This window comes from Diceros bicornis, chromosome 34, assembly GCF_020826845.1.
Source record: "Diceros bicornis minor isolate mBicDic1 chromosome 34, mDicBic1.mat.cur, whole genome shotgun sequence".
Classification (NCBI taxonomy): Eukaryota; Metazoa; Chordata; class Mammalia; order Perissodactyla; family Rhinocerotidae; genus Diceros; species Diceros bicornis.
Window position 1 is genome coordinate 23,728,006 of NC_080773.1, and position 27,383 is coordinate 23,755,388.

The 27,383-nt window shown below is 47.8% G+C and overlaps 2 protein-coding genes across 2 annotated transcripts in view; one reads left to right on the forward strand and one right to left on the reverse strand.

Annotated features, from left to right (window-relative positions):
- Nucleotides 1-406, reverse strand: part of LIG1 (DNA ligase 1) — a 48,447-nt gene extending 48,041 nt beyond the window's left edge. The window contains exon 1 of the mRNA XM_058529723.1: nucleotides 328-406. The gene's annotated coding sequence lies outside the window, so the exon portion shown is untranslated. The remainder of the gene's footprint in view (nucleotides 1-327) is intronic.
- Nucleotides 407-1,219: 813 nt separating this feature from the next.
- ZSWIM9 (zinc finger SWIM-type containing 9) overlaps nucleotides 1,220-27,383 on the forward strand; it is a 31,601-nt gene continuing 5,437 nt past the window's right edge. Inside the window, exons 1-2 of the mRNA XM_058529722.1 lie at nucleotides 1,220-2,175; nucleotides 9,665-9,977. Coding sequence (XP_058385705.1) covers nucleotides 1,736-2,175; nucleotides 9,665-9,977 — 753 coding nt within the window. The 5' untranslated portion in view covers nucleotides 1,220-1,735. The remainder of the gene's footprint in view (nucleotides 2,176-9,664; nucleotides 9,978-27,383) is intronic.

Here is a 27,383-nt window from a genome sequence, read left to right on the forward strand (position 1 = left end):
CCTGACCCCGCCCCTCATCCCTCCATGGCCACGCCCCCTCCAGGGTGGCCCCGCCTCTCCAGGCCTCTCCTCAAACCCTGTCGGGTCCCACCGGCTTCGGCCGTCGTCTACGCTCTACCTGGCCCTCTCCCTCCGGCGGACGCCCCTCGCCCCCTCCAGCGGCCTGCTGCCGGCGCTCTCTCCTCCTCACCACGCTCTCGGCCGCCTCAGCTTTCCCCACGTCCGCTTCTCTGCAGCCGACCGCCCCGGCGAAGCAATGGGCCCCGAGCGTACGACACGCGCGCCGCCCCCCAGCCCCGCCAGCCCCGCGCAGGCGCCCCCACTTGCCTCGCGCTGGCCCCGCGCGCCGCTGTCCTGGGCGCCACACCCGGAACTGCTCGGCGCTCGACTGCAACCCCAAATTCGCGCCACGGAATTCGCGCGCAGACTTCGGCGGGCGGGGCCGGGGCCGAGCCGAGGGCGGGGCCCGGGCGACGTCCGCGCCGCCGCCGCCGCCGCCGCCGCACGGAGGACGCTGGGAGTTGTAGTCTCCCCCTCGGGAGGCTGCCTGGAAAGAGGGTGAAGTGGGGCGAGCCCTCCCGCAGAGCACGCTGGGAAACGGTCCCGAGCCTTCCTTCGCTCTGGTTGAGCGGGTGTGGCTGCGGGTCTGAAGAGCGGCTGGCAGGGAAAAAGGGAGATTCGGTGGAAGCCGCTGCGCGAGGCACGGCGGGAAGAGAGGCGGGAGACCGCGCGGGGCATCCCGGGAGCAAGGGCCGGGCTGGGCCTCGGCGCGGGGCATTGTGGGAGGTGGACGCCGCTCCGGGGCGGGTAGGTGAGTGGGGAGGGGCGGGAAGGGTGCACATCTGGGGGAGGGGAGAGGCACAGCTGGGTGGGACAGCGGGGATGGGAGGGGCCGCGGCGGTCAGGGTTGGGAGGGGTTGGGGAGGCGGGAGCCGGCTGAGAGGGGCTGGAGGAGGGGGGAGGCGCAGCTGGACGTGGGGGAGCATCTGGGGTGAGGAAGCCTATCTGAGGACGAGGGGCCATGTCTAGGACGAGAACGTACATCTGGGAAGGATGATCGCTGTAGACGGGAGGAGGGGGCCACAGCTGGACTGGGGGGCGCGTCTGGGCAGGAGGGGACCACAGATGAACATTGGGGACACTTCTGAGAATTGGGCACAAGTGAAGGGGGCACACACCTATAGGTGAAGGGGCCCTACTGGATTTGGGGAGGACGTCTGGGTAGGGGAGCATCTCTGGGAAAAAGGGGCCACAGCTGGATGTGGCGACCCATAGGGGTCACATCTGGGGGAGGGGTAACAGCTGCATATCGGAGACACATCTGGGTAGGAGGGAGCCACAGGTGCATGAAGAATATAACTGGGGATGAGGTGTCCATGACTGGATGTGGGGAGCACACCTGGATATAGAACATCTTTAGAGGGGGGCGCAGCTGGATGTGGGTTACAGCCAAGTGTAGGCACGTGGAAGGAGGAGTTCCAGATGAATGGAGGCACTAGAGGTTACTGCCAACTGTAGGAGACACATCTAGGGGGGAGGAAGCCTTAGCTGGAAGTTGGGAACACACTTGAGGAAGTGTCCACAACTGAGCTTAAGGGTCGTATTTTGAGAGAGGGACTCCAACTGTACCTAAGGGTCACATCTATGGAGGAGGAGACCAGAGTTGGAATTAGGGATCAGGATATCAGGCTCCAACTGTCCCAGGAATAATGCAGGGCGTGGAAGGAGGCCAAAGATGGGGTTGAAGCACCTATCTAGAGATGAACGGGTGCATCCCACCCCGGGCCCCACTTGGATAAAGGCACCAGCACCAAAGAGGCAGGCCAAGAATGGAGGAAGTGGGATCCCTCTGGTGGGGTTGGGTCTGATATCCACGTGTCCCCCACTGCTTCCACTCAGGCGCCCCAGGATGGAGCCCCCACCCGGCACGGCGGCGGGGCAGGAGGAGCAGGAGCTGCGGGAGCGGGCCTTCTTCTCGTGGGCCGAGTTCAGTCGCTTCTTCGATGCGTGGTGCCAGCAACGGCTGGCGCTCTTCTTCGTCAAGAGCTCCATGCACCTGGCGCGTTGCCGCTGGGCCAGCGCGCCCCCGCTCTACACGCTCATCGACGTGCTCAAGTACAGCTACGTGCGGCTGGTGTGCAAGGACGTGCGCGCGCCCAGCCGGCCCGCCGTGGGGTGCGTGAGCTGAGCCGCTGCCCTGCTGGGTGCTGGGGTTGGGGGGCACAGCACGGGGGAGGGGGCGGCAGAGAGCCCCAGAGACTGGGAGGGCGAGATGCAGACTGAGCAGCTAAATACACCTTGCAGAGAGGCCGTGAGAGTCAAGGAGAGAAGCTTACTGAGAGAGGGAGACAGAGCCAGGGAGCTGGAGGGACAGAGGCACATACACAGTGAGTGACAGGAGGGGATCCCCTTACAGACTTAATAGAGACTCAGAGAGAGGCAAAGAGTGAGATGAGAGACACACATCCCCGAGAGACCAAAAAAGAAAATTCCAGAAACGTGGAGACATGGAGCCAGAGACACCAGACTGAGCCAGAAAACCAGCTGAGATCAGAGATAGAGACTGAGCTGCCGAGAAGGCCACAGAACAAAGAGGAAAAGATCCATTCAGTACATGCAGGGCCAAGTCCCATGCTGGGGGCTAGGGATATTTCACTGGGGGCTGGGTGTGAGGGTGTCTTTGAGAAAGACAGACAAATCCCCTGCCTTTCTGGAACTTTCAGACTGGACAGAAGACTGAGGTTATAGGAACAAGCTCACAAGTAGTTCCCTCCAACTCTAATGATAAAATGAGGGGCAAGTGAGACATCCGGAAGAGAGCTAAGAAACACACCCAGGCGACCAGAGGTGTGTTAACTGACCCCAATTTTAAACTGGGAACATAAACAAGGCTGAGGCCACGTTCCCCGTGTGGCAGACAGCCACCCCATTGAGACCAGGCCTTGGCACTCAGGTGTGCCCCAGACCCCAACACTCTCTGCCACCTCATACTTAGTACTGCTGCTTCCTCGTTTTTGCCTGCCTGGCCCCCTGAGGTGCATAAGTTTGAGACAAAGGGGAGAGTGAAGTACTTAAGAACACAGGCTCTGCCCTCTGGCTCCTTGAGATAGGCTCTGCCGCTTCCTGGGTGGGTGTCTTTGGGCAGCGGACTTCACAGCTCCAAGCCTTGGTTTTCTCTTCTCTGAAATGGGGTTATCGCAGTACCTGCCTCGTGGGGCTGTGGTGAGGTTACGGTGAGACCATGCACAGGAAGGCGCTTACCTGATGCCTGGAACCCGGGGTGGCTGGGTAAATGACAGCTGTACGGGAGTGAAGAGCACAGACTCGGGAGCCAGCAGCCTGGGTGCAAACCACGGCTCTGCTGCCGATGATCCGGTGACGTTGAGCAAGTGGCTTCACCTTTCTGGGCCTCAGTGTCCTCACTTGGAAAATGGGAGAAGTCGTAGTATCTATCTCATAGGTTTTGTGAGGATTAAATGAACTAATCCATGCAAATCGTTCGGAAGAGCATCCAGCACAGAGCGAGCGCTCGCTACAGCAACTCTCACCTGTAGTTATTTAAACATTTGTGGTGAGATTACTATTCTTGGTAATTTACTCACTGCTTGTTCTAGAAACAGAGACTTGGAGATCTGGAAGCAGAACAGTGTCAAACATACATCACCACAGAGAAGTCTAGAACAGTAGAGCTTGCAAGAAGCTTAGGCCCAATCTGGAATCACTCTTTGTTAACAGAAGCCAAGTCAAGGTAACACTTATTGAGCACCTGCTGTGTGCATGCGCTTCACTGGGTGTTTGAAACCCAGAGCTCCTCTCTGCCATTGAGCTGCTCAGAACCTGACAGAGGAGACAAAGACAAAAAAAGAAAAATGGAAATAGTGGCCCACAGTAGTGAGAGAGAGGTTAAGAAAGAAGATGGAGGAGGAGAAGAAAGTGGTCAGCTCCACCTGAGAGCTTACCGGGTGGTTCTGGAAGGCTTCCTGGACTAGGCGACCAGTGAGCAGAATCTTGAAGGATTTTGTCTGTATATTTTTGTATGTACAGTATTGGACTTAAACACGTGGCACTAGCTTTGTGCAGGCACTGTCCTAAGTGCTCTACAAATATCAGAGAGCCAGGGGGCAGGAGGGATGGGGCTAGGGATTGACAGGCTGTGGAGGGGACGAGCATGATGCCCTTGGGCTCCGGCCTGGTGACTGGGGAAACAGTGGAATGGTGGCTCGATGGGGAGCCCAGGAGTGAGGGGTGGCTGATGAGCTGGTTCAGGGATGATGACTTGGGGCCCATCATTCTGAGCCCTCAGTCCCCCCAGCTGCTCAGGCAGGGCCTCTCCAGTGTCACAGCCCAGGCACGGCCCATGGCCAAGGTCCTAGGCTGGAGTGTAGTGTGTGAGAAAAGGTGGGAGATGTGGCTGCCGTGGCGTCGAGGTCTGGTCCAGGGGCTGGGACTTTATCCTGGGGGCACTGGGGAGCCCTGGGAGGGCTGTGAGCAGGGTCAGCTTGGTGTAGGAAGATCCCTCTGGGGCTGCGTGGGGGATGAACTGGAGGAGAGAGACAAGAGGCCAGGGAGGAGGCTGCAGCTGAGGGTCCAGAGAACACACATACGGGCTTTCTTCCTGCCCACGCCTTCCCCCTTTCCTGAGGTTGCACAGTGACCTCCTCCTAGTCACCATCGTGCACCTTTGCCTCTCCAGCTCCGCTTTCTCTCCCACTCCATCCCCTGAGCCTCTCTCTCAGCATGTCCCTCTCTAGAACAGGATTGCTCAGCCTTTCCCAATACCCACCAGCCTTTGAAAACACAAAGATCTTGAGAATATAAAAGATCAAGAAGAAATGGGCGAGTAGAATGCAACACAAATCAAAGCAATGGCACTTTTGGAAGAAAAAAGATGTTTTGGAAATCGCAGCTACTTTTTATTAACTGTTTACTCCCTTTTCTGACCACTTTACATCATTTAATCCTCTTGTTGCGTCCTCTCAACAAATCTGTGAGGTCAGTATTATCAGCTCCAATTTCCAGATGAGAAAACTGAGACACAGAGAGGTTAAGGGACTTTCCCGAGATAACAGAGCTACCAAGAGGGAGAACCAGGATTTGGATCCACACAGGTTGATCACAAAGCCCTGATCACAAAGCCCCTTTTAATTACCACCCTGTCTCCTCCTCCTCTCTCTCTCCTCTCCTTCCTCTCATCTTTATTTCAATCGTGGATTATTAATATGAGAGTCGAATGTGCCAGCACCCTAAAGATTTTTTTGGTTCTAGGTGCCATGCTGTTTGTCCCTTCATCCAAGAGGTTTGTTGCGAGCACCTTCTGTGTGCAGGGCGAATGTGTTTTAGATGCTGAGGTTTCAATGGGGGAGTGCCCCATTCGGTGAGGAGCATATGTTACAGATGGGCATCAATCAAATTACTACCCCAATGTGTGAGGAGATCTGCTCTAGCCTGGAGATGATCAGGGAAGGCTTCCTGGAGGAAGTGGCACTGGCTCTGAGTTGTGAAGGATGAGTAGGAGTGAATTAGGTGAAAAGAAGGGAGAAGGATGTTTCATGAAGAAGGAAAGAACTTATAGTAGGATGGCGGCAGTAGGAATGGAAAAGAGTGGATGCTTTGGAGAGTTTAGAAGGCATGGTGGGCAGGACTTGGTGATGGGTGGTTTTGATGGGGTGAGCGGAGTTCCTGGGGTACGTACAAGCGGGATTCAGCCATTCACTCGCCATATATTTACCCAGCACCTCCCAGGGGCCAGGGGCTGTTCTAAGTGCTGGGGATACACCAGTAGGCAAAACAGCAAAAATTCCTGGCCACTTGGAGTTGACACTTACAGATGGGTGGCATTTTCCCCCAGCTAGGTGGAGAGAGGTTGCAAAAATGGGGTGTTGAGGCGGCAATAGACAGTTATGTGAGACACTAGGATCCCACGGTGGGGACGTGCTGTTCTCTGGCAAGATGGAGGGCTTCACGGAAGAGGTGACGTCCCCCGAGTGGAGGCTTGTTCTAGGGGCTGAAACACTCAAGTTAAAAGAAGCCAGACCAGAGAGTTTCACAAAAGCCTGTGAGTTATTCTAGGGAAATGTGTCGGGTAGAACCTGGCGAACTTGCCATGTTGGTAGATCAAAAATGGCTGCATAGGGGCTGGCCTGGTGGCGTAGTTAAGTTGGCACACTCTGCTTTGGAAGGCCGGGGTTCGCAGGTTCGGATCCCAGGCACAGACCTGCGTGCCACTTATCAGGCCATGCTGTGGCAGCATCCCATATAAAGTAGAGGAAGATGGGCACAGATGTTAGCCCAGGGCCAATCTTCCTCACCAAAAAAAAAAAAAAAAATCGCTGAATGTTGGAAATTTCTTTTAGTTCCACCTGATACCACCATGGTGGCTATATGGTTGTATTTTATTTATAATGATTTGTACACTTACAATTTTTCTAAATTTGCATTATTTTTGTTACTTTAAATAAGGCAAAAAGTCTCAAACTCTTTATATAGATTTTTAAAATCTAGCAGCCTCCTGGGTTTTACTTTACCTCCTGCATGGCAGAGAAAAGGGTGTGTCAAGGATCTCCTCTGGTTTACCAAAGACTATTCCTTTTTTTTTTTTTTTTTTTTTTTGCCAAGGGAGATTGGCCACGAGCTAACATCTGTGCCCATCTTCCTCTATTTTGTATGTGGGATGCCACCACAGCATGGCCTGATGAGCGGTGCAGAGGTCCGTGCCTAGGATCCGAACCTGTGAACCCCGAGCCGCCAAAGCGGAGCGCGTGCACTTAACCACCATGTCACCAGGCCGGCCTCACAAAGACAATTCTTAAGTATTTATGTCGGAGGTTCTTGGGCTGGATTCCGAGGAGGATCACCCTTCTCAGGGGCCATTTGGAAACGATGTGGGAGCGTTTTTTGGGAGGTGCTATTGGCATTTAGTACCTGGGATCCAGGGCTTCTTAACTACGTGCCAGGCCCTGGACAGTCTCTTAGAAAAGGGTCAGCAAACTGGGAGGCCCTTGGGCCAAATCGAACCAGCAGCCCATTTTTGTAAATAAAGTTTTATTGGAACACAGCCACGTCCATTCGTTTTCATATCGTCTATGGCTGTGTTCACAGTACAGCAACAGAATATATCTACTGTCTGGCCCTGTGCAGAAAATGTTTGCTGATCCCCGCTCTATAAGCATAAAACCTCCTACGAAAAATGCTGATATCACCCCTTTCCCTTTCAGAAAGCAGATGTCAATTTAAATATTATTATCACGGAAATACACTTTGATTTCTTCCCCCTGTATTCTCTTTCATTTTTTACAGTGCTGGATGTAACTTGCTTAATTGATTTCAGGTAATGGGCTATGCCCCACAGTTTGAGAACCACTGATGTAGACACTCTCTTACTCACAGAGAGAGATATAAGAATGTTCATTGAAGCGCTGTTTGTAGCAAGGGAGAACTGGAGACGACATAGCAGTTGGCAGAGTCATGGCGTGGAATATTAGGCAGCAGATAAAAGGAAGGAAACAAAACTCTTGAAAAGCTGATGAGTGAAAAAGCACGTGGCAAAAGCATATATAGAATGTGATGCTTGTACTGTATTAGTTTCCTGTTGCTGCTGTAACAAATTACTGCTAACATAGTGGCTGAAAACAACACAAGTGTGTTACCTTACAGCTCTGAGGTCAGAAGTCCAACACGGGTCTCACTGGGCTAAAATCAAGGTGTCTGCAGGGCTGTGTTCCTTCTGGAGGCTCTAGAGGAGAAACTGTCTCCTTGCCCTTTCCAGCTTCTAGAAGCCACCCACGTTCCTTAGCTTGCAGCCTCTTCCTCCATCTTCAAAGCAAGCAGCCTAGCATCTTTCAGTTTCTCTCTCTGATTCCCCTCTTCCCCTTGTAAGGACCCTTGAGATTGCATTGGGCCCACCTAGATGATCAAGCATCATCTCCTCATCTCAAGATCCTTAATTTAATCACATCTGCCAAGTCCCTTTTGCCATGGATGGTAACATGTGCACACCTCTAGCAACTAGGATGTGAACATCTTTGGGAAGGCGGGGGTGTTGGTTTGCCTACCACATGCTAGAAAGCAAAGGTTTCCTAAGTAAACTTTTAAAAAATGTAACCACGTTCCGAAAAGTGCGCACATCATATGTGTGCAACTTGGTGAATTTTCCCAAAATAAAACGCACGTGTAACCAGCACCCAGAACAAGAGACAGAACGTGTACAGTGCCAAGAAGTCCCCACGTGCCCCCCACCGTAGAATTAACCACTCAAGGCTAACCACTATCCAGTCTCTTGACAGCAGATGTTAGCTTTTCCTGCTGTTGAACTTTCTACAAACGGGAATCATGTGGTGTGGCCTCTTTTGTTTGGCTTCCTTCATACAGCAGGTTTGTAAGATCCATGTTGCTGGGGATAGTAATGGTTCATTCTTATTGTTGATTAGTATTTTATTTTAGGAACATATCACAACTTATTCTACTCTATCGCAGGATATGTGGGTTGTTTCAAGTGTTTGGCTAATGTGAATGGTGCCGCTAGGAACATTCTAGTACACGTCTTCTGGTGCCCATAGGCAGGTTTATCTTGAGTGGAATCGCCGTTCTCAGGGGAGGCACATGATGAGCTCTACTAGGTATGGCCATGCAGTTTCCAAAAGTGATCGTACCATGCCACACTCCCATCACTGATGAACGAGAGTTCTGGTTGCTCCACGTCGTCATCAACACTTGATGTTATCAGTCTCTTTTTTTTGGTCATCCTCATGGTGCAGTGGCATTTCCTTGGGGTTTTCATTTGTATTCCCTTGATGACTAATGAGTTTGGGCACCTTTTCTTGTATGCAAAGTTTTAAAACGTAGGAACCTAGGGGCTGGCCCGGTTGCGTAGTGGTTAAGTTCACGCACTCCGCTTCGGCGGCCCGAGGGTTCACAGGTTCGGATCCGGGGCACGGACCTACTCACTGCTCGTCAAGCCGTGCTGTGGTGGCGTCCCATATAAAGTAGAGGAAGATGGGCACGGATGTTAGCCCAGGGCCCATCTTTCTCAGCAAAAAGAGGAGAATTGGCAACAGATGTTAGCTCAGGGCTAATCTTCCTCACACACACAAAAAAAACATAGGAACCTGCCTTCCATTGTTTATGGGTGCATAAAAACATGCACGAATGCTAAATACCTAATTTGGGTCGTGGCTACCTTTGGGGACAGAGGGAAGGAGGGGAATTTGTTGGGGCAGGGCTCCCAAAGGGCCTCAACTTGCACCATCAGAAGTGGATACAGGAGTATCTGAAATGTTTTATTTTCTTAAATTTGGGTAAATATAATAAAACATTCATTCACTGATAGAGCTGGGGGTGGTGTGTACAGAATTCCAGCAAACAGCGCTCACCACATTCCGGACGCTGTTTTTAAGTGCTTTCCACATATCAACTCTCTTAATCCTCACAACAACCCTATGAGAAGCGTATTATGATTATGACCTCCCTTTTAACATAGGAGGAAACTGAGGCACAGAGACTGTAAGTGACTTGCCCCAGGTCACACAGCTGGCATATGCTTTAGGCCCTCTCCTCTTCTCTATGCTGCAAATAATCTTAATTTTAAAAAATAATAGTGAAAAGGAGAGAGGAGGGGGAAGAGGGCGGCAGGGGGTCGTGACGGCGGCCGTGGTCGTTCCTCCCGCAGGCCCCCCCAGCCCGGCTGCCCGGCCTTCATCATCGTCAAGCTGAGCCCGCTGCGGGACCGCCTGGTGGTGACCGAGTGCCAGCTGACCCACTCGCACCCGGCCTGCCCGCTGGAGTTCGCCTACTACTTCCGGCCGGGGCACCTGCTGGCCAACGCCTGCCTGCCCGTGCGCACCACCAACAAGATCTCCAAGCAGTTCGTGGCCCCCGCCGACGTGCGCCGCCTGCTCTCCTACTGCAAGGGCCGCGACCACGGCGTGCTGGACGCCCTGCACGTGCTGGAGGGGCTCTTCCGCACCGACCCCGAGGCCAAGGTGGGGGCGGGTCTCGGGAGGGGCAGCGGGGGGCGGGGGAGAGCCAGGCCCAAGACTGCTTGTGGGTCATTCATTCATTCATTCATGCGCCCACCCACTCATCCGTTCGCCCCTTGGTTCATTCTCCGTGCATCCATTCATAAGTCCTTACTGAGCCCTGGGGAGGGAGCAGCCAACCAGACGCACATCCCTGCGCTCAGAGACCTCGCCCTCTAGTGCAGCCCTGACCACCAGAACTTTCTGTCCTGGAGGAAATGCTCTGTGATTCTGCGCTGCCCCCATGGTAGCCCCCAGCCACACGTGGCTACTGAGCGCTCGAAATGTGGCCAGTAGGACCGAGCAACTGGATTTTTAAATTTTATTTCATTTTAACGAATTGAAATTTAAATAGCCGTTTGTGGCTATGGGCTGCTGCCGCCTTGCAGTTGTGGTGGGAGAAGCCCACGGTAGATAGACACATCCAAATAGGACATAAACTCAGTAGGGTTGTGGCTGGGAAGGAGGGGATTCAAGGTGGTGGAGATGCTATTTAAAAAAAAAAAAAACATTTTTAAAAACAGCTACACATGTAGAAAATGCACAAATGATAAGTGTAGCGTTCGATGAGTGTTCACAAAGTGAAAACACGCCGGGACCCATCCCCCAGATCAAGAATGAGAAGGGAGGGTGCTCTGTAATGTGATGGAGAGAGCAGCCTGGTGAGGATAGGTGAGGGGCGGGGGGAGAGACAGGGGTAAGGGTGCTGTTTTAATTTGAGTGGCCAGGGAAGGCCTCTCTGAGGAAATGATGGTGAACCAGAGGGGACAGAAAGGAGGGAGGGGACCCCCATTCTGTCTTCAGAGGGAAGCGAGATCCATCAGGCAGAGGGAACAGCCAATGCAAAGGCTCAGAGGCTGCAGCAAGCTCTGTGGTTTGGAGGAGCAGTGAGAATGCTGCCTCTGTAGGGAATCTTTCTGCTGCTCTGGTCCAACTTCAGGGCCCAGGTGGAGAAGGGAGGGAGGGAGGGAGGAAAGAAACTGGTTTCTGTGCTTTTTTTTCATGCATGGAAAAGGTGCCAACTCAGGGTGCAGATGAGGAGTGAACCCACTTTCCAGAATCAGGCCCAGAGCTCTCTCCCCATCCCCATCTCATGCCCAGTAACCAGCCTTCTTTCAAGCCACCAACCCAAACCCAGGCCTCTGTCCGCGCATAACATTGATAATAATTCTAGCTAACGTTTATCGAGCCCTCACTCTGGGCCAGGCGCTACCCTAAGTGTTTTAGATCTTGTGATTCGTTTAAATCTCACCAGAGCACGATGAGGACGGCGTCCCCCGTTCTCATCTCCATTTTACAAAGGAGGAAACTGAAGCACAGAAAGGTGAAGTAACTGGCCTGAGGGCACATAGCTGCTTAATGACAGAGCTGAACTCCAGACTCACACAGTCCGGATCCGGGACCCCGATCTTCACTGCTCTGCTCTTCCCCAGTTTGAAAATGAGGCTCGGGCCCCTCCCCGTCAGTTCTAGGCTCTGGGGGGTTGAGAGCCCCACCCAAGTCAGCGTGCCACTCTGTAAAGTGGGGGTACACGCGTATGCGCTCCCCACCCCACTGATCTTCGCTGAGCTACTCCTTGTGGAAGCACCCCATGTAGGGTCACCTCTGTGAGAAGCAGTTTGTCATAAAGGGAAACCTTTGATGTCAAGGGAGCGTCCTTGTAACTCTGGTTTGGAGGCTGTCGTGGAATCTAACTTAAACCAAGGCTGGCCCCCGGGTCTGTGTTTTGGCCACCGTAATACTTTTTTTTTTTTTTGCTTAGGAAGGTTCGCCCTAAGCTAACGTCTGTGCCAATCTTCCTCTATTTTGTGGGTCGCCACCACAGCATGGTTGACGAGTGGTGTGTAGGTCTGCGCCCGGGATCCGAACCCACGAACCCAGGCCGCCGAAGCGGAGCACGAGAGCTTAACCACTGTGCCACTGGCTGGCCCTTGGCCACCTTAACACTTTTAAAAGAAACGAGGAAGAAGTTCTTGAAAACCAAGAGACAGACCAGTGAGAGGGTTACTCCTTTTAAAAAAAAATTTAGATATTGACCATTTGAATATGTAACACATTCACATGGTTCTAAATTCAAAAGATGCAAAAGAGTGTGTAGTAAAAAGTCCCCTTGTCACCTCCTGTCCCTCAGGTCCCCTCCTCAGGCCGCCAGAGTATCAGGTACCCATCCAACTTAAGTATCTTTCTGCTTACAGCCCATTACTGCCCAGTGGAACTTCCTGCAGGGATAAAAATGATCTATGTCTGCGCTGTCCAGTATGGTAGCCCCTGGGCTCATGTGGCTATCAAGCGCTTGAAATGCGGCTGCTATGACTGAGGAACTGAATTTTTAGTTCATTTTAATTAACTGAAATTTAAACAGCCCCACGTGGCTTCTGTATTGAACAGCACAGCTCTATACGTACACAGATAAACTAGCGTGTCTTTATTTTTAACCTTATTTCCCCTTGCCCCCTCCCCCAGCAAGGTAGCCTATTCTACACACTTTTTTGCATCTTGCTTTCTATATTGGGGCGTGCCAGGTGTGAGCATCTTTTGTTCTTCTGCTGGGACTGGCCAAATCCCCCTGAGAAAACTCCAGCCTCCTGGCTGGCTGGTGGGTAAAGGCTAGGCTGCCAGGTTCTGGGAGCCACGATGCAGGGGAGGGCTGGGGAGCTGGAATTTGGTCAGCAAGATGCACTGGACCCCCTTTCCCCCATCACATGGGCCCAGTGTACCCAGGGCCAGCAAACCTTTCTGTTTGACCCTCTTCACAGAATAAACCCCCAGCCCCCTGGGGGTGACAGGAAACATGAGCTTGAGATACCTAACTGCTTCTTAAACAGCCCTCAGCTATCTTTGTTTTAACCTCCCCACACTGCCCAGTGCTGCCGGTTCATTTTAAGGACTCTGCTGTTGTCCTCAGCATTTCCCAATTGTTGGCTTGGGAATCGTGGGCCCTGGTTTTTCCTTTCCTATTGCCTCTGTATTTAAAAACAAAAAATCCTGGGGCCGGCCTGGTGGCGCAAGCAATTAAGTGCGCGCACTCCGCTGCGGCGGCCCGGGGTTCGCCGGTTTGGACCCCGGGCACGTGCCGAGGCACCGCTTGGCAAGCCGTGATGTGGCGGCATCCATAAAGTGGAGGAAGACGGGCATGGATGTTAGCACAGGGCCGTCTTCCTCAGCCAAAAAAAGAGGAGGATTGGCAGATGTTACCACAGGGCTGATATTCCTCACAAAAAAAAAAAAAAAAAAAAATCCCTTTTCTATAGACTTACTTGAGGCTCAGGAAAGACTGAAATTAGGGGGATGTGTTCAGTCTATTACCTTTACATGGAAGTTTCACTTGGCTTTTTTCACTTAGAAGATATATTGAAAGAGTTCTGTATTATTAATCTATAGGAGAATTCTTTATTCTCGTCCCAAGACTAGGCTAAGCAACAATCAGATGTTATTCTCTGTGCTTCCAGCAGGTTCCTGAAGGAGGGATTGTTTTGAAAAGCTGAATGCCTGGGACCCCCTGAGTCGAGGTGGCTCACTTGGTCTTGGGAGGGAATCAGACAAGAAGAGTGTACCCGCAAGCCACAGCCACAGTTTGTGGGCAAGACTGAGTGACTGCTTCAACCAGGGAGGTGTTAAGACCTTGTATAATCTCCCCTGAGGCAGTGATGACGGGCTGAGGTGTCCAATCATGTCTCCATTACCTCATTTGTGGCAGGCTCTAGGGTATCCTGTAAGCAAGCTGGCTCTCTGGGCAGAGATGGACCTTGCCGGGAAAGGCTGCAGCCTTCTCTTATGTGTGTGCTTTGCCTTCTGAGCAAGGAGAACAGTGATCTGAGAGCGCTACTTGTAAGAATACTAAATGGCAAACTGGCACAATCTCAACGGAGTACAATTTGGCATTATCTATCAAAAAGTCCAGAGCACTCACCCTTTGACCCTCTCTCCCACTGCTGCGAATTTATCCTACAGACGTAGTTGGAATGGAACGACTTATGCACAGGGTTAATCATTGTGGCTCGTGAAAGCAAAAGATTGGAAACAACCAAAATTCCACCAGTGGGTAACAATTGCATAACTTGTGGAATCTATCTGTGGAATACTATGCAGCTTTGAACAAGAATGAGAACAATTCTAGAAACTGATCTGAACAGATCTCTCAGATTTTTTTTTTTTTGGTGAGGAAAATTGGTCCTGAGCTAACATCTGTGCCAGTCTTGCTCTACTTTGTATATGGGACACCGCCACAGCATGACTTGATGAGCAGTGTGTAGGTCTGCCCCTGGGATCTGAACCTGTGAACACTGGGCCGCTGAAGCAAAGTGCATGAACTTAACTGCTACACCACAAGGCCGGCCCCCAGATATATTTTTAAGTTAAAAAAAAAAAAAGCGAGATGCAAAACAGTGTACATAATATGCTGTGTTATGTATAAAATGGAGAAAAGACTCTATAGGTGTAATTTCTTGTATTCACATCAAGAAACTCTAGAAGAATACCAAGAAAAGTGGATGGACATAGGAATAGCTAATGGAATGGAGTGGGTAGAATATAGAGGTGGGAAGAAAACCTTGTGCTGTGTAGCTTCATGTTATTTGACTTTTGGGTGCTGTGGATTTTTGCACATTCAAATAATTCATTGTAAAAGAGAAGATGAGGGGCCGGCTCCGTGGCTTAGTGGTTAAGTGCGTGCGCTCCACTACTGGAGGCCCGGGTTCGGATCCCAGGCGCGCACTGCTGCACCGCTTCTCCGGCCATGCTGAGGCCGTGTCCCACGTACAGCAACTAGAAGGATGTGCAGCTATGACATACAACTGTGTACTGGGGCTTTGGGGAAAAAAAAAAAAGGAGGAGGATTGGCAATAGATGTTAGCTCAGAGCCGGTCTTCCTCAGCAAAAAGAGGAGGATTAGCATGGACGTTAGCTCAGGGCTGATCTTCCTCACAAAAAAAAAAAGAGAGAGAGAGAGAGAAGATGAGGCCTGGCCCTGTGGCCAAGTGGTTAGGGTTCCACACGCTCTGCTTCGGTGGCCCGGGTTCGCAGGTTCAGATCTCAGGCATGGACGTACACCACTCACCAGGCATGCTGTGGCGGTGTCCCACATACAAAATAGAGGAAGATGGGCATGGATGTTAGCTCAGGGCCAATCTTCCTCAACAAAAAAAAATTTTAAAACAGAAAAGATGAAAACAGACAATAGTCCCAATGTGCTACACTGATCTGGTCTCTCTAGAAAAGAAACATTAGGCGATGAGTGAGAGAGCGTCTTAAGACTGTGTCAGTCAGGATGGCTTGGGATTTGCTGCAGTGACAACCAGCCCTCAAATCACAGTGACTAACCTCATGGCAGTTGACATGTTGCTTGAGCGCCACGCCCACCACGAGTTGTTGGAGGAAGTGCCGCTCATCTGTGTCACTCAGGGACCCAAGAACGTGGCAGATGCAGCCAGACATCATGGCCCTACCTGTCAGGAAGGACTGTTAAGGCTTCTGCCCACGAGTGACACACCAGGTTAGGTCACTTGCAGTCACATTTCATCGGACAAAGCGAGTCACATGAGCCTGCCTAACAACAGGGGGCAGAGAGGTGCAGTCCTGCCAAGTGCCTGGGACAGGGGAGCCACGATTACCTGGCACACAGCAGAAGAGGACCACAGGCTTAGAGAGGGCTGTTTCACCAAGCGTCTCCCCACACCCGGCCTGAATCCTGGGCTCCTGTTTCTCCTGTGTCTCCTGCTCTGAGCTCACACAGGCCTCTCACAGCTCAGTCTCAGCCTTTTTTTTTTTTTAATTTTTTGTTTGTTGCAGTAACATTGGTTTATAACATTGTATAAATTTCAGGTGTACATCATTATACTTCTATTTCTGCATAGATTACATCATGATCACCACCCAAATACTAATTACAACCCATCACCACACACCTGTGCTGAATTATCCCTTTTGCCCTCCTCCCTCCCCCCTTCCCCTCTGGTAACCACCAATCCAATCTCTGTCTCTATGTGTTTGTTTATTGTTGTTATTATCTACTACTTAATGAAGGAAATCATATGATATTTGACCTTCTCCCTCTGACTTATTTCACTTTGCATAATACCCTCAATGTCCGTCCATGTTGTCACAAATGGCTGGATTTCATCGTTTCTTGTGGCTGAGTAGTATTCCATTGTGTATATATACCATATCTTCTTTATCCATTCGTCCCTTGGTGGGCACTTAGGTTGCTTCCAAGTCTTGGCTATTGTGAATAATGCTGCAATGAACACAGGGGTGCATGTATCTTTACACATTGGTGTTTTCATGTTCTTTGGATAAACAGTCAGCAGTGGAATAGCTGGATTGTATGGTAGTTCTAGCCTTAATTCTTTGAGGAATCTCCATACTGTTTTCCATAGTGGCTGCACCAGTTTGCACTCCCACCAGCAGCGTGGGAGTTCCCTTCTCTCCACATCCTCCCCAACACATGGTGTTTCCTGTCTTGTTAATGATGGCCATTCTGAGGGGCATGAGATGATATCTCATTGTAGTTTTGATTTGAATTTCCCTGATAGTTAATGATGTTGAACATCTTTTCATGTGTCTGTTGGCCATCTATATATCTTCTTTGGAGAAATGTCTGTTCAGGTCTTTTGCCCATTTTTTAATTGGGTTGGTAGTTTTTTGTTGTTGAGATGCATGAGTTCTTTATATGTTTTGGAGATTAAGCCCTTATCAGATGTATGGTTTTCAAATATCTTCTCCCAATTGTTAGGTTGTCTTTTCGTTTTGTTGATGGTTTCCTTTGCTGTGCAGAAGCTTTTTAGTTTGATGTAGTCCCATTTGTTTATTTTTTCTGTTATTTCTCTTGCCCGGTCAGACATGTTGCTTGAAAATATGTTGCTAAGACCAATGTCAAAGAGTGTACTGCCTATGTTTTCTTCTAGAAGTTTCACAGTTTCAGGTCTTACCTTCAAGTCTTTAATCCATTTGGAGTTAATTCTTGTGTATGCTGTAAGGTAAGGGTCTACTTTCATTTTTTTGCATGTGGCTGTCCAGTTTTCCCAACACCATTTGTTAAAGAGACTTTCTTTTCTCCATTGTATGTTCTTGACACCTTTGTCAAAGATTAGCTGTCCATAGATGTGTGGGTTTATTTCTGGGCTTTCAATTCTATTCCATTAATCTGTGTGTCTGATTTTGTGCCAGTACCATGCTGTTTTGGTTACTATAGCTTTGTAGTATATTTTGAAATCAGGGAGTGTGATACCTCCAGCTTCGTTCTTTTTTCTCAGGATTCCTTTAGCAATTCGTGGTCTTTTCTTGTTCCATATAAATTTTAGGATTCTTTGTTCTATTTCTGTGAAAAATGTTGTTGGAACTTTGATCGGGATTGCATTGAATCTATAGATTGCTTTAGGAAGTATGGACATCTTAACTATGTTAATTCTTCCAATCCAAGAGCATGGAATATCTTTCCATTTCTTTGTGTCTTCTTCAATTTCTTTCAGTAATGTTTTATATTTTTTGGTGTACAGATCTTTCACCTCTTTGGTTAAGTTTATTCCTAGGTATTTTATTCTTTTTGTTGCAACTGTAAATGGGATTGTATTCTTAATTTCTCTTTCTGCTACTTCGTTGTTAGTGTATAGAAATGCAACTGATTTTTTTATGTTGATTTTGTATCCTGCAACTTTACCATATTCGTTTATTACTTCTAAAAGTTTTCTGGTGGATTCTTTAGGGTTTTCTATATATAAAATCATGTCATCTGCAAATAGTGACAGTTTCACTTTTTCCTTTCCAATTTGGATCCCTTTTATTTCTTTCTCTTGCCTGATTGCCCTGGCTAGGAGTTCTAGTACTATGTTAAATAGGAGTGGTGACAGTGGGCATCCTTGTCTGGTTCCTGTTCTTAGAGGGATAGGTTTCAGTTTTTCACCATTGAGGATGATATTAGCTGTGGGTTTGTCATATATGGTCTTTATTATGTTGAGGTACTTTCCTTTTATCCCTATTTTATTCAGAGTTTTTATCATAAATGGATGCTGTATCTTGTCAAACGCTTTCTCTGCATCTATTGAGATGATCATGTGATTTTTATTCTTCATTTTATTAATGTGGTGCATTACGTTGATTGATTTGTGAATGTTGAACCATCCCTGCATACCTGGAATAAATCCCACTTGATCATGATGTATAATCTTTTTAATGTATTGTTGTATGCAATTTGCTAGTATTTTGTTGAGGATTTTTTCTTGGACGGTCATCAGTGATATTGGCCTATAATTTTCTTTTTATGTGTTGTCCTTGTCTGGTTTTGGTATCAGGGTAATGTCGGCTTCGTAGAATGAGTTAGGGAGCTTCCTCCCCTTCCTCAACTTTTTGGAAGAGTTTGAAAAGGATAGGTATTAAGTCTTCTTTGAATGTTTGGTAGAATTCACCAGGGAAGCCGTCTGGTACTGGACTTTTATTTTGGGGGAGGTTTTTGATTACTGTTTCGATCTCCTTACTGGTGATTGGTCTATTCAAATTCTCTACTTCTTCTTGATCCAGTTTTGGAAGGTTGTATGATTCTAAGAATTTATCCATTTCTTCCAGATTGTCGAATTGGTTGGCATATAGCTTTTCATAGTATTCTCTTATAATCTTTTGTATTTCTGAGGTGTCCATCGTAATTTCTCCTCTTTCATTTCTGATTTTACTTATTTGTGCCTTCTCTCTTTTTTTCTTGGTGAGTCTAGCTAAAGGTTTGTCAATTTTGTTGATCTTCTCAAAGAACCAGCTCTTGGTTTTATTAATTTTTTCTATTGTTTTTTTAGTCTCTATTTCATTTATTTCTGCTCTGATTTTTATTATTTCCCTTCTTCTACTGATTTTGGGCTTTGTTTGTTCTTCTTTTTCCATTTCCTTTAGGTGCATTGTTAGATTGTTTGAGATTTTTCTTGTTTGTTGAGATAGGCCTGTATTGCTATAAACTTCTCTGTTAGAACCGCTTTTGCTGTATCCCATAAATTCTGGCATGTCGTATTTTCATTTTCATTTGTCTCCAGGTATTTTTTGATTTCTTCTTTGATTTCTTCGTTAACCCAGTCGTTGTTCAGTAGCATTTTGTTTAATCTCCACGTATTTGTGGCTTGTCTGATTTTCTTCCTATAGTTGATACCTAGTTTCACACCATTGTGTCAGAAAAGATGCTTGGTATTATTTCAATCTTCTTAAATTTATGGAGACTTGTTTTGTGGCCTAACATGTGATCAGTCCTGGAGAATGTTCCATGTTCATTTGAAAAGCACGTGTATTCTGCGGTTTTTCGATGTAATGCTCTGTATACATCTACTAGGTCCATCTGTTCTAGTGGTCATTTAAGGCCAGTGTTTCCTTATTGATCTTCTGTTTGGATGATCTATCCGTTGGTGTAAGTGGAGTGTTAAAGTCCACTACTATTATTGTGTTACTGTATATTTCTCTTTTTATGTCTGTTAATAATTGCTTTATATATTTAGGTAGGTGCACCTACATTGGGCACCTAGATATTTACAAGTGTTATATCCTCTTGTTGGTTTGTTCCCTTGATCATTATGTAATGCCCTTGTCTCTTTTTACCGTTTTTGTTTTAAAGTCTATTTTGTCTGATATGAGTACTGCTACCCCAGCTTTCTTTTCATTGTCATTTGCGTAGAGTATCTTTTTCTATCCCTTCACTTTCATTTTGTGAGTGTCTTTAGTCTCAAGTGTGTCTCTTGTATGCAGCATATATATATGGGTCTTGTTTTTTTATCCAATTAGCCACTCAATGCCTTTTAATTGGAGCATTTAGTCCATTGACGTTTAAAGTAGCTATTGATAAGTATGTACTTACTGCCATTTTTTAACTTTTTTTTTCTCAGTGTTTTAGTAGTCCTTCTCTGTTCCTTTCTCCTTCTATGCAGAATTAATGGTCTCTTTAGTTTGACCTCTGTCTGAAAGCTCTACTCTTTAACTCCCCTCCTCCCTCATTTTATGTTTTTCATATCATATCTAACCTCTTTTTTGTGCATTTGTATCCATTACCCTCTTATCATGGAAATAGATAATTTTTCCCATTTGTGGTCTTCCCTTTTCCCCTTAAATAAGTCCCTTTAACATTTCTTGTAGCACTGGTTTCTTCGTGACAAACTCCTTTAATTTTTGCTTCTCTGGGAAATTTTTGATCTCTCCTTCCATTTTGAATGATAACCTTGCTGGGTAGGGTATTCTTGGCTGTAAGTTTTTTCCTTTTAGCACTTTAAATATATTGTGCCAATCTCTTCTAGCCTGTAAGGTTTCTGCTGAGAAGTCAGCTGATAGCTTTATGGGGTTTCCTTTGTATGTAACTTGTCTTTCTCTTGTGGCTTAGGATTCTCTTTATCTTTAATTGTGGACATTTTGATTATGATGTGTCTTGGTGTGGGCCTCTTTGGATTTATCTTGTTTGGGGCTCTCTGTGATTCCTGTACCTGGATGTCTGTTTCCTTCCTTAGGTTAGGGAAGTTTTCATCTATTATTTCTTGATATAGATTCTCTGCCCCTTTGTCTCACTCTTCTCCTTCCGGGACACCTATAACACGGATGTTAGTGTGCTTGATGTTGTCCCAGAGGTCCCTTAGACTGTCCTCACTCTTTTTAATTCTTTTCTCTTTTACCTGTTCAGCTTGGGTAATTTCTTCTAGTCTTTCGTCCAGCTCACAGATCCGTTCTTCTGTATCCTCTACTCTGCTTTTGAGTCCCTCTAGTGAATTTTTCATTTCTGGTATTGTATTCTTCATTTGATTGGTTCTTTTTTATATCTTCCATTTGTTTGTTGACATTCTCACTGAGTTCATCTTTTCTTCTCCCCAGATCAGTGAGCATCCTTAACACTCTTTCTTTGAACTCTCTGTTGGGTAGGTTGCTCATTTCTGTTTCACTTAGTTCCTTTTCTGGGGTTTTGTCTTGTTTCCTTACTTGGAATGTATTCCTTTGCCTCCTCATTTTGCCTCTTTCCCTGTGCTTGTGTCTACGTATTAGGTAGGTAGGTCAGCTACGTCTCCTGCTCTTGGATAGGTGACCTTATATAAGTGATGCCTTAGAAGGTCTGCAGTGTGCTTCCCTCTGTTCTCAATGTTCCAGGGGTGACCCCTATGTGGGCTACGTGTGTCCTTCTGTTGTGGCCTGTTTGCTATCCCTGTAGGCGTCCAGGGAGGCTGAGTTATGCTCCTGGCCAGCTGTTGTAATGCTCAGCTGCTTGTAGTTGTTGTGGGCCCTTCACTCTCTTTATCAGGTGTGGGGAGCCCCAGCACAGTTGGCTGCAAGTTCTAATACCACATTTGTGTTGCAGTATTTCTTTTAAGTGAGTAGGCCCCCAGCGTGGCAGGTTGTTAGGCTCAGGGGCTTACAATTGCTATAAGCCTCCAGCCTTTAGGTCTCTTGTCATCTCTCTGAGGATTGCAGCTGGGTGGGGCTGGCCTCAGGCACAGGAGCACCCAGTTGTTTCAGGCTTTGGATGGTGGGGCAAACCCCCTATGTGGGTCTTTGAGACGCACAAGTCTTCTGCAGCTGACAAGCCCTGCCACCCACAGGTCCACACACAGTCAACACAGTCTTGCCCCATGTGTGCACCCCGACCTCCTGAAGTGGACCCAGTCTCTCCACGGCAGGAGCCCCACATGCTCCACCACCACCCCACACTCTCCACCCACTCCTTGTGCACGCCCTGCCCCTCTGAAGTGGGCTCAGTTGCCAGGCTGCAGAGAATCCAGTCACCAATCTATGCAGGCCCACAAGTTGCATGAGGGTTTCTTGTTGGGTGGGCCAGTCTCTAGGGTGGGCTGCCTGCCCTGGCTGAGCTGGATTAAATCAGTGCTCTAGTGGGTGGGGTAGACCTGGGCTAGCAGGCCTCAGGGAGAACTCCAATGGCGTCTGTGTCAGCACACCCACACCAGGCCACAAAAATGGCTGCTGCCAATGTCCCAGTCCCTGGAGAGGTCTCACCTCTCACCGAGATGCACTCAGGACCTAGCAGGTGAGTCTCTTTTCACCAAAGCACTGTGCACCTTTCTTTCTGGTGATTTTAGGTTGTTTTCTGAAACGAGTGAGTTTGCACATGGGCCCTTTAAGAGCCGGTTTTAATTTCTTTGTGAACCAGCTTTTCTGGGGGTTCCCCCCAATGTTTTAGTAGCAGCCAAAGTCAGGTATTATGCCACTCGTCTCGATTGTGCTGGGTCCACAAAATGCCCCCAGCAGTGGTGCTCCCCGGCTCAGGGCCCCGCGCCTCCAGGGAGGCTGCATACCTGTGGGCTGCTCCCGGGCGGCCGTGAAGCTGGTGGCTTGTGAAGGCGGCGTTTTTTCTCTCCAGAAGGGAGTTTCTGCCTCTTCCACCTCAATTAGGGTTGTCCTTTGTTGCAGGAGTTCCTCTTATCCAGTTTTCAGTTCTATCTCAGGGGTAATTTTTCCACGAGTAGTTGTAAATTGGCTGTGTCCAGGGGAGGAGGTGAGTTCAGAGTCTGCTTACACCGCCATCTTGACTTCTCTCTGTCCTTTCTGGGAGTTTTAAAAGACTCCAGAACTTTTCCCCGGCCCTCTGTCACAACAAGAGGAACAGTGAACTCAAAGGGATCAGTGGATGCCTCGCCTGAGCATCTCCTCCGTAGGCCGTTAGCAGTCAGCTTTGAATCCCGTTCTTCGTTGCCAAAAACCGATTGTCTGGGGCCTCATAGTCATCTTGTTTGGGGTGAGAAGGCGTCTCAGCCTTTCTGTCATTTCATCACTCCTAAAGGGAATCTTCTCTATGCCACAAAGCCTATTTTTATTTCAGACTAGCCATTTTCCAGGTGATAGAGTAACTGCTAGAAATTTGATTTTATTTATGTTGCTATCCACTAAAAGCTTTGTGTATATTCTAGTTGTCAACAAGTTACTTATCTTCTCTGAGCCTTAATTTGTTTGTCTGTAGAATGAAGATAATAATAGATACTAATTCATAGGGTTGCTGTGTGAGGGTCAGATGTGTGTGTGTGTAAAGAACAGTGCCCAGAAAGTAGGAAGCCTTAGATGTTTGAGCTACTTAGCTGTTGTTTTTATTTCCTCAGTTTTTTCTTTGAGGCAGGCTGGATAATAGTATTGTTCTGATCACGTGAAGGAGGCTGTGTGCTCACAGATAGGAAGGGACGTGGATGGGCAGTGTTAAGTGGCGTGGTTTCTGATGCCCATACCCTGTAATCTGCCATCTGTGCTTGATGCATCCTGGTGCCCCTGATTTATGTGTCTCAGACGACACCCGCACCCACTGGTCCTCAGATCTGCTCCTCTCTGGGCTGCTCCGTCTCCTGTGCAAGCCAGGAGCCTCTGAGTCAGGGCTGTGCCATGACTTTTATAAAGGCCATGGGGCATGGGGCTCGGACCCTGGGACAAGTTGCCCGGGTTCAAATTCCAGCTCTGCTGCTTACTATCTGTGTGACCCTGGGCAAGCCACTGAACCTCTCTTTGCCTCGGTTTTCCCATCTGAAAAATGGGGATGATGATAATAGTACCTGTTGTACAGGACTGTTGTGAGGATTAAAAGAGTCGTTGCCTTGGAACTGTGCCTGGCACAGAGGAACCGCTTCATGAGTGGTGTTACTTCTCCTCAGCACTTTACATACCTGAAATCATCTGGTGTGTATTTATTCATCTTCAGTTTGCCGGCTGTCTCTTTCCACTCTTAAGTGTGTCTTATTGGCTCTCCTCAGTGCCTGAACCAGCACTCCGAACATCAGATTTGCTCAGTAAATATTTGGTATATTTTTGTCAGTCCTGTTGAGTGGATTCTGACTCCCAGCAACTCTGTGTAGAGTAGAAAGGAACTCTGCCCAGTCTTTTTGTGCCGTCCTCTCATCTTCTGGTGCTCTATCAGACAGCGCTCCGCTGCTATTCACAGAGTTTTCATGGCCAATTTTTTCAGACATGAGTGGCCAGGTCCTTCTTCCTAGTCTATCTAGTCTGGAAGCTCTGCTGAAGCCTATCCACCATGGCTGACCCTGCTGGTGTTTGAAATACCAGTGGCATGGCTTTCAGCATCATAGTAACACGCAGCCGCCACAGTCTGACAACCCTCTGACAGATGGGTGGTGTGGTTCCCTGATGGGGAGACGAAGCCTGGCTGTGGCTATGAGAGCACCGAATCTTAACCACTACACCACCAGGGCTGGCTATTTGGTAGATAAATTCATTCATTTACGTATCCCCCACCTTCATCAAATGTCACCACACCCCTTAAGTGTCACCCATACATCTTCCCTCACTCCTTGTTTTGTTTTTTTTTTTCCAACCGTTCTTAATCACCTAGACTTGGATCCTAGCCCTGCTACTTGTTAGCGCCATAGCCTTGGGCAAGTCACTCCTCTGGTGTAGTCAGGGTCCATAAGACCACCCTCAGGTTCAATGAGGACTCACAGAACTCAGAAAATTTGTTATACTCATAGCTACAGTTTATTACAGGGGAAGGATACAGATGAAAATCAGCACAGGGAAGAGGTGCATGGGGCAGAGTCCAGAGAGACCAGGTGTGAGCTTCCAATTGTCTCTCCCAGTGGAGTCATATGGACAGCGCTTAATTCTCCCAGCAACGAGTTGTGACAACAAGCATGGAGTATTGTCCACCAGGGAAGCTCACTTGAGCCTTGGTGTCTGGGATTTTTTTAGAGTTTGGTCACGTAGACATGACTGACTGCCTAAGTAGCTGACCTGAGTCTCCAGCCCTTCTGGAGGTCAAGCTGACAATGAATGCCCCAAGGCCGCCACTATAAATCATGTTGTTAGCATAGACTATCTGGCGTGGCCCAAGGCCTCCAGCTAAGACACTCTTATCAGGCAGGACGTGCCAAGGGCTTAGAGGCTGTCTCCCAGGAGCCAGGCAAGAGCCAGTCCTTTCTTTGGAGTGTGCAGGGTTTGGACAACCCAGACCTGCTGAGTTAATCCTTTAATGCTGTCGATGCAAATAAGCAATCTATAGATTAGGAAGATAAGGTGATGTTTATTGAGCCAAGCTGAGGACTAGCACAGAAGTGCAATCTCCACAAGGGAAGAAAACACTCCAGAGAAGCGTGGTTTACAGCATGGTTATATATTGTTGCAGAACAAACAACATATATCAAGCATGACAGGAATACAATTTTTTTTCTCAAAGTCACAAAGAGATGTTTTGCCACACTTTAGCACATACATAGCAGGTCAACTTGACCTTGGTTTTCTGGGAAGAAAAGCTTATTTTCAAAGAAGTACTGGTGTTGGTGTCAGAGATCGGGGAGACATTCATCCCTATCTTTAAAGAGTGCATTCTTTGCTTTGGGAAAATGTTTGAAGCAGAGTTACAATGCATATTTGGTGGGCCATAAGTCAGGCTGCTCTCGAAAAAACAAGTTTTAGGCCAAATATGGCTTCCCCATATACCTCAATACGTGAAAACTTCTTATTATTTTCATCAGCACAGCTGGAATCTTTCAGCCTCAGTTTGCATATCTGTATTATAAGGAAAATAATCTCAACCCCCTCTCAGCCATGGCCCTCGCTCAATCAGAGGGCCACACCAACCTCAGTCCCATTAGCCTTTCTCTTTAGCATGCCCTCCACGCTCAGGTAATAATAATAATAACAACAGCTGAAACTCAGTAAACACTGACCTCTTGCCAGGCACTGTCCTACAAGCTTCATGCAGAGTAATCCATTTAGTCCTCATAGTAACTTTACAAGGTTGATGCAATTATGCTCCCCACCTTTGCAGATGGGAACAGCTGAGGCACAGAGAAGTTCAGACACTTTCCCTACGTCACACAGCTGGTGTGTAAATTCACACAGCTAGTAAGTAGAAGAACCTGTGTTTGGATCCCCACAGTCTGGCCCCAGGGTCCAGGAACTCTTGACTGTCCAGTCATTGGGCCTCTCAGCTGAAAGCAACACTAGTTGTGCCATTGCTCATGGAGACTCAGCTAGTCCAACAGGGCAGGACTTGGGCCTACCTCACTCCCTGCTCTCTCCTCAAGGCCTAGCACAGTGCCCAGCAAACAAAAAGTGCTCAGTAAGTGCTGTTTAATGAACAAACAGCTGTGCAAGACAAGCTGATGTGCCCTCTTTACAAAGTATTGACTTAAAAAGCCTCAAAATGAGTATTTGAGAATTGCCAAAAAAATGGCAATTCAGGATGTCCATGCTATGGCAAACCATAGGCAAATCTAGAAAACAAAGGAAGGGAACTGCTATTATAGAGAAAAAGAGGGAATAGGGAGGGGCTGTTCTAAAGGAAAGTCCACTGGGGGAAAGTAACAGTTCAGGGCAGCAACAGCATCTCATTGGCTGAGCTACAGTGTTTCTCATTGGCTGAGCTGGGGCGTTTCTCATTGGCTGAGCTGTGGCATTTCTCACTGGCTGAGCTGTGGCATTTCTCATTGGCTGAGCTGGGGCATTTCTCATTGGCTGAGCTGTGGCATTTCTCACTGGCTGAGCTGTGGCATTTCTCACTGGCTGAGCTGTGGCATTTCTCATTGGCTGAGCTGTGGCATTTCTCATTGGCTGAGCTGGGGCATTTCTCATTGGCTGGGCTGTTGCCAGGTGGGGACAGAAATCTTCCTTCAGTAGTAAAGTAGTTTTACTTTCTGTCCAAGATGCAAACAGCTGTCTCTTCCTTGTTGGTGTAACTGACGATGTGTGATAGGGCATGAGAGCTCCCCCTACAGGCCTTCCTGACTCCAGTTTAGTTAAGGTTTCCTGTATTAATTTCCACAAAAAAAAAGATAAGAATCAAGATCAGAAATCTGAGTTGTCCCTTTAAAAACGGAAGTCAGCTTCCTATTAGTCAAGTATGGACTTGCCAGCTCTGGAAAAGTCTTAAGGCAAATACATTTTGCTGTATTTGCTTTTCTCTTATTCTTGACTCCCAAGGAGAGAAAGATAAGAACTTGCCTAATACTATCGAAACATGTAATTTTTTTTAACCCGTTATACCTATTATGACTTTTATCCTTATGTTAGTTTCTAGACCGGCGCTGTCAAATAGAACTTTCTGTGATGATGGAAATGCCCTATATCTATGCTGGTAGCCTCCTGTGGCTATGGAGCACTTGAACTATGACTAGTGTGACCGAGGAACTGAACTTTTATATATTTTAAAATCTTACTTTAAATGCAAATAGCTACGTCTGGCTAGTGGCTACCGTATTGCACAGAGCAGTTCTAGATGGAAACATCTGCTGAGACAAATTAAATCATAAAGTAATAATAAATGTAAAAATTAATGATGGTTGAAAAAAATTACAGTGGTGTAAGTAACTAATTCAGTGGTAAGCTTTCTAGGCTGTTTCATTAAATTTATTGAATTCCAATACCATATAAGATGCTGAATGTATAATTTCAGGGGTAGGAAAGCAACTTCCTTGTTTTCTTTGG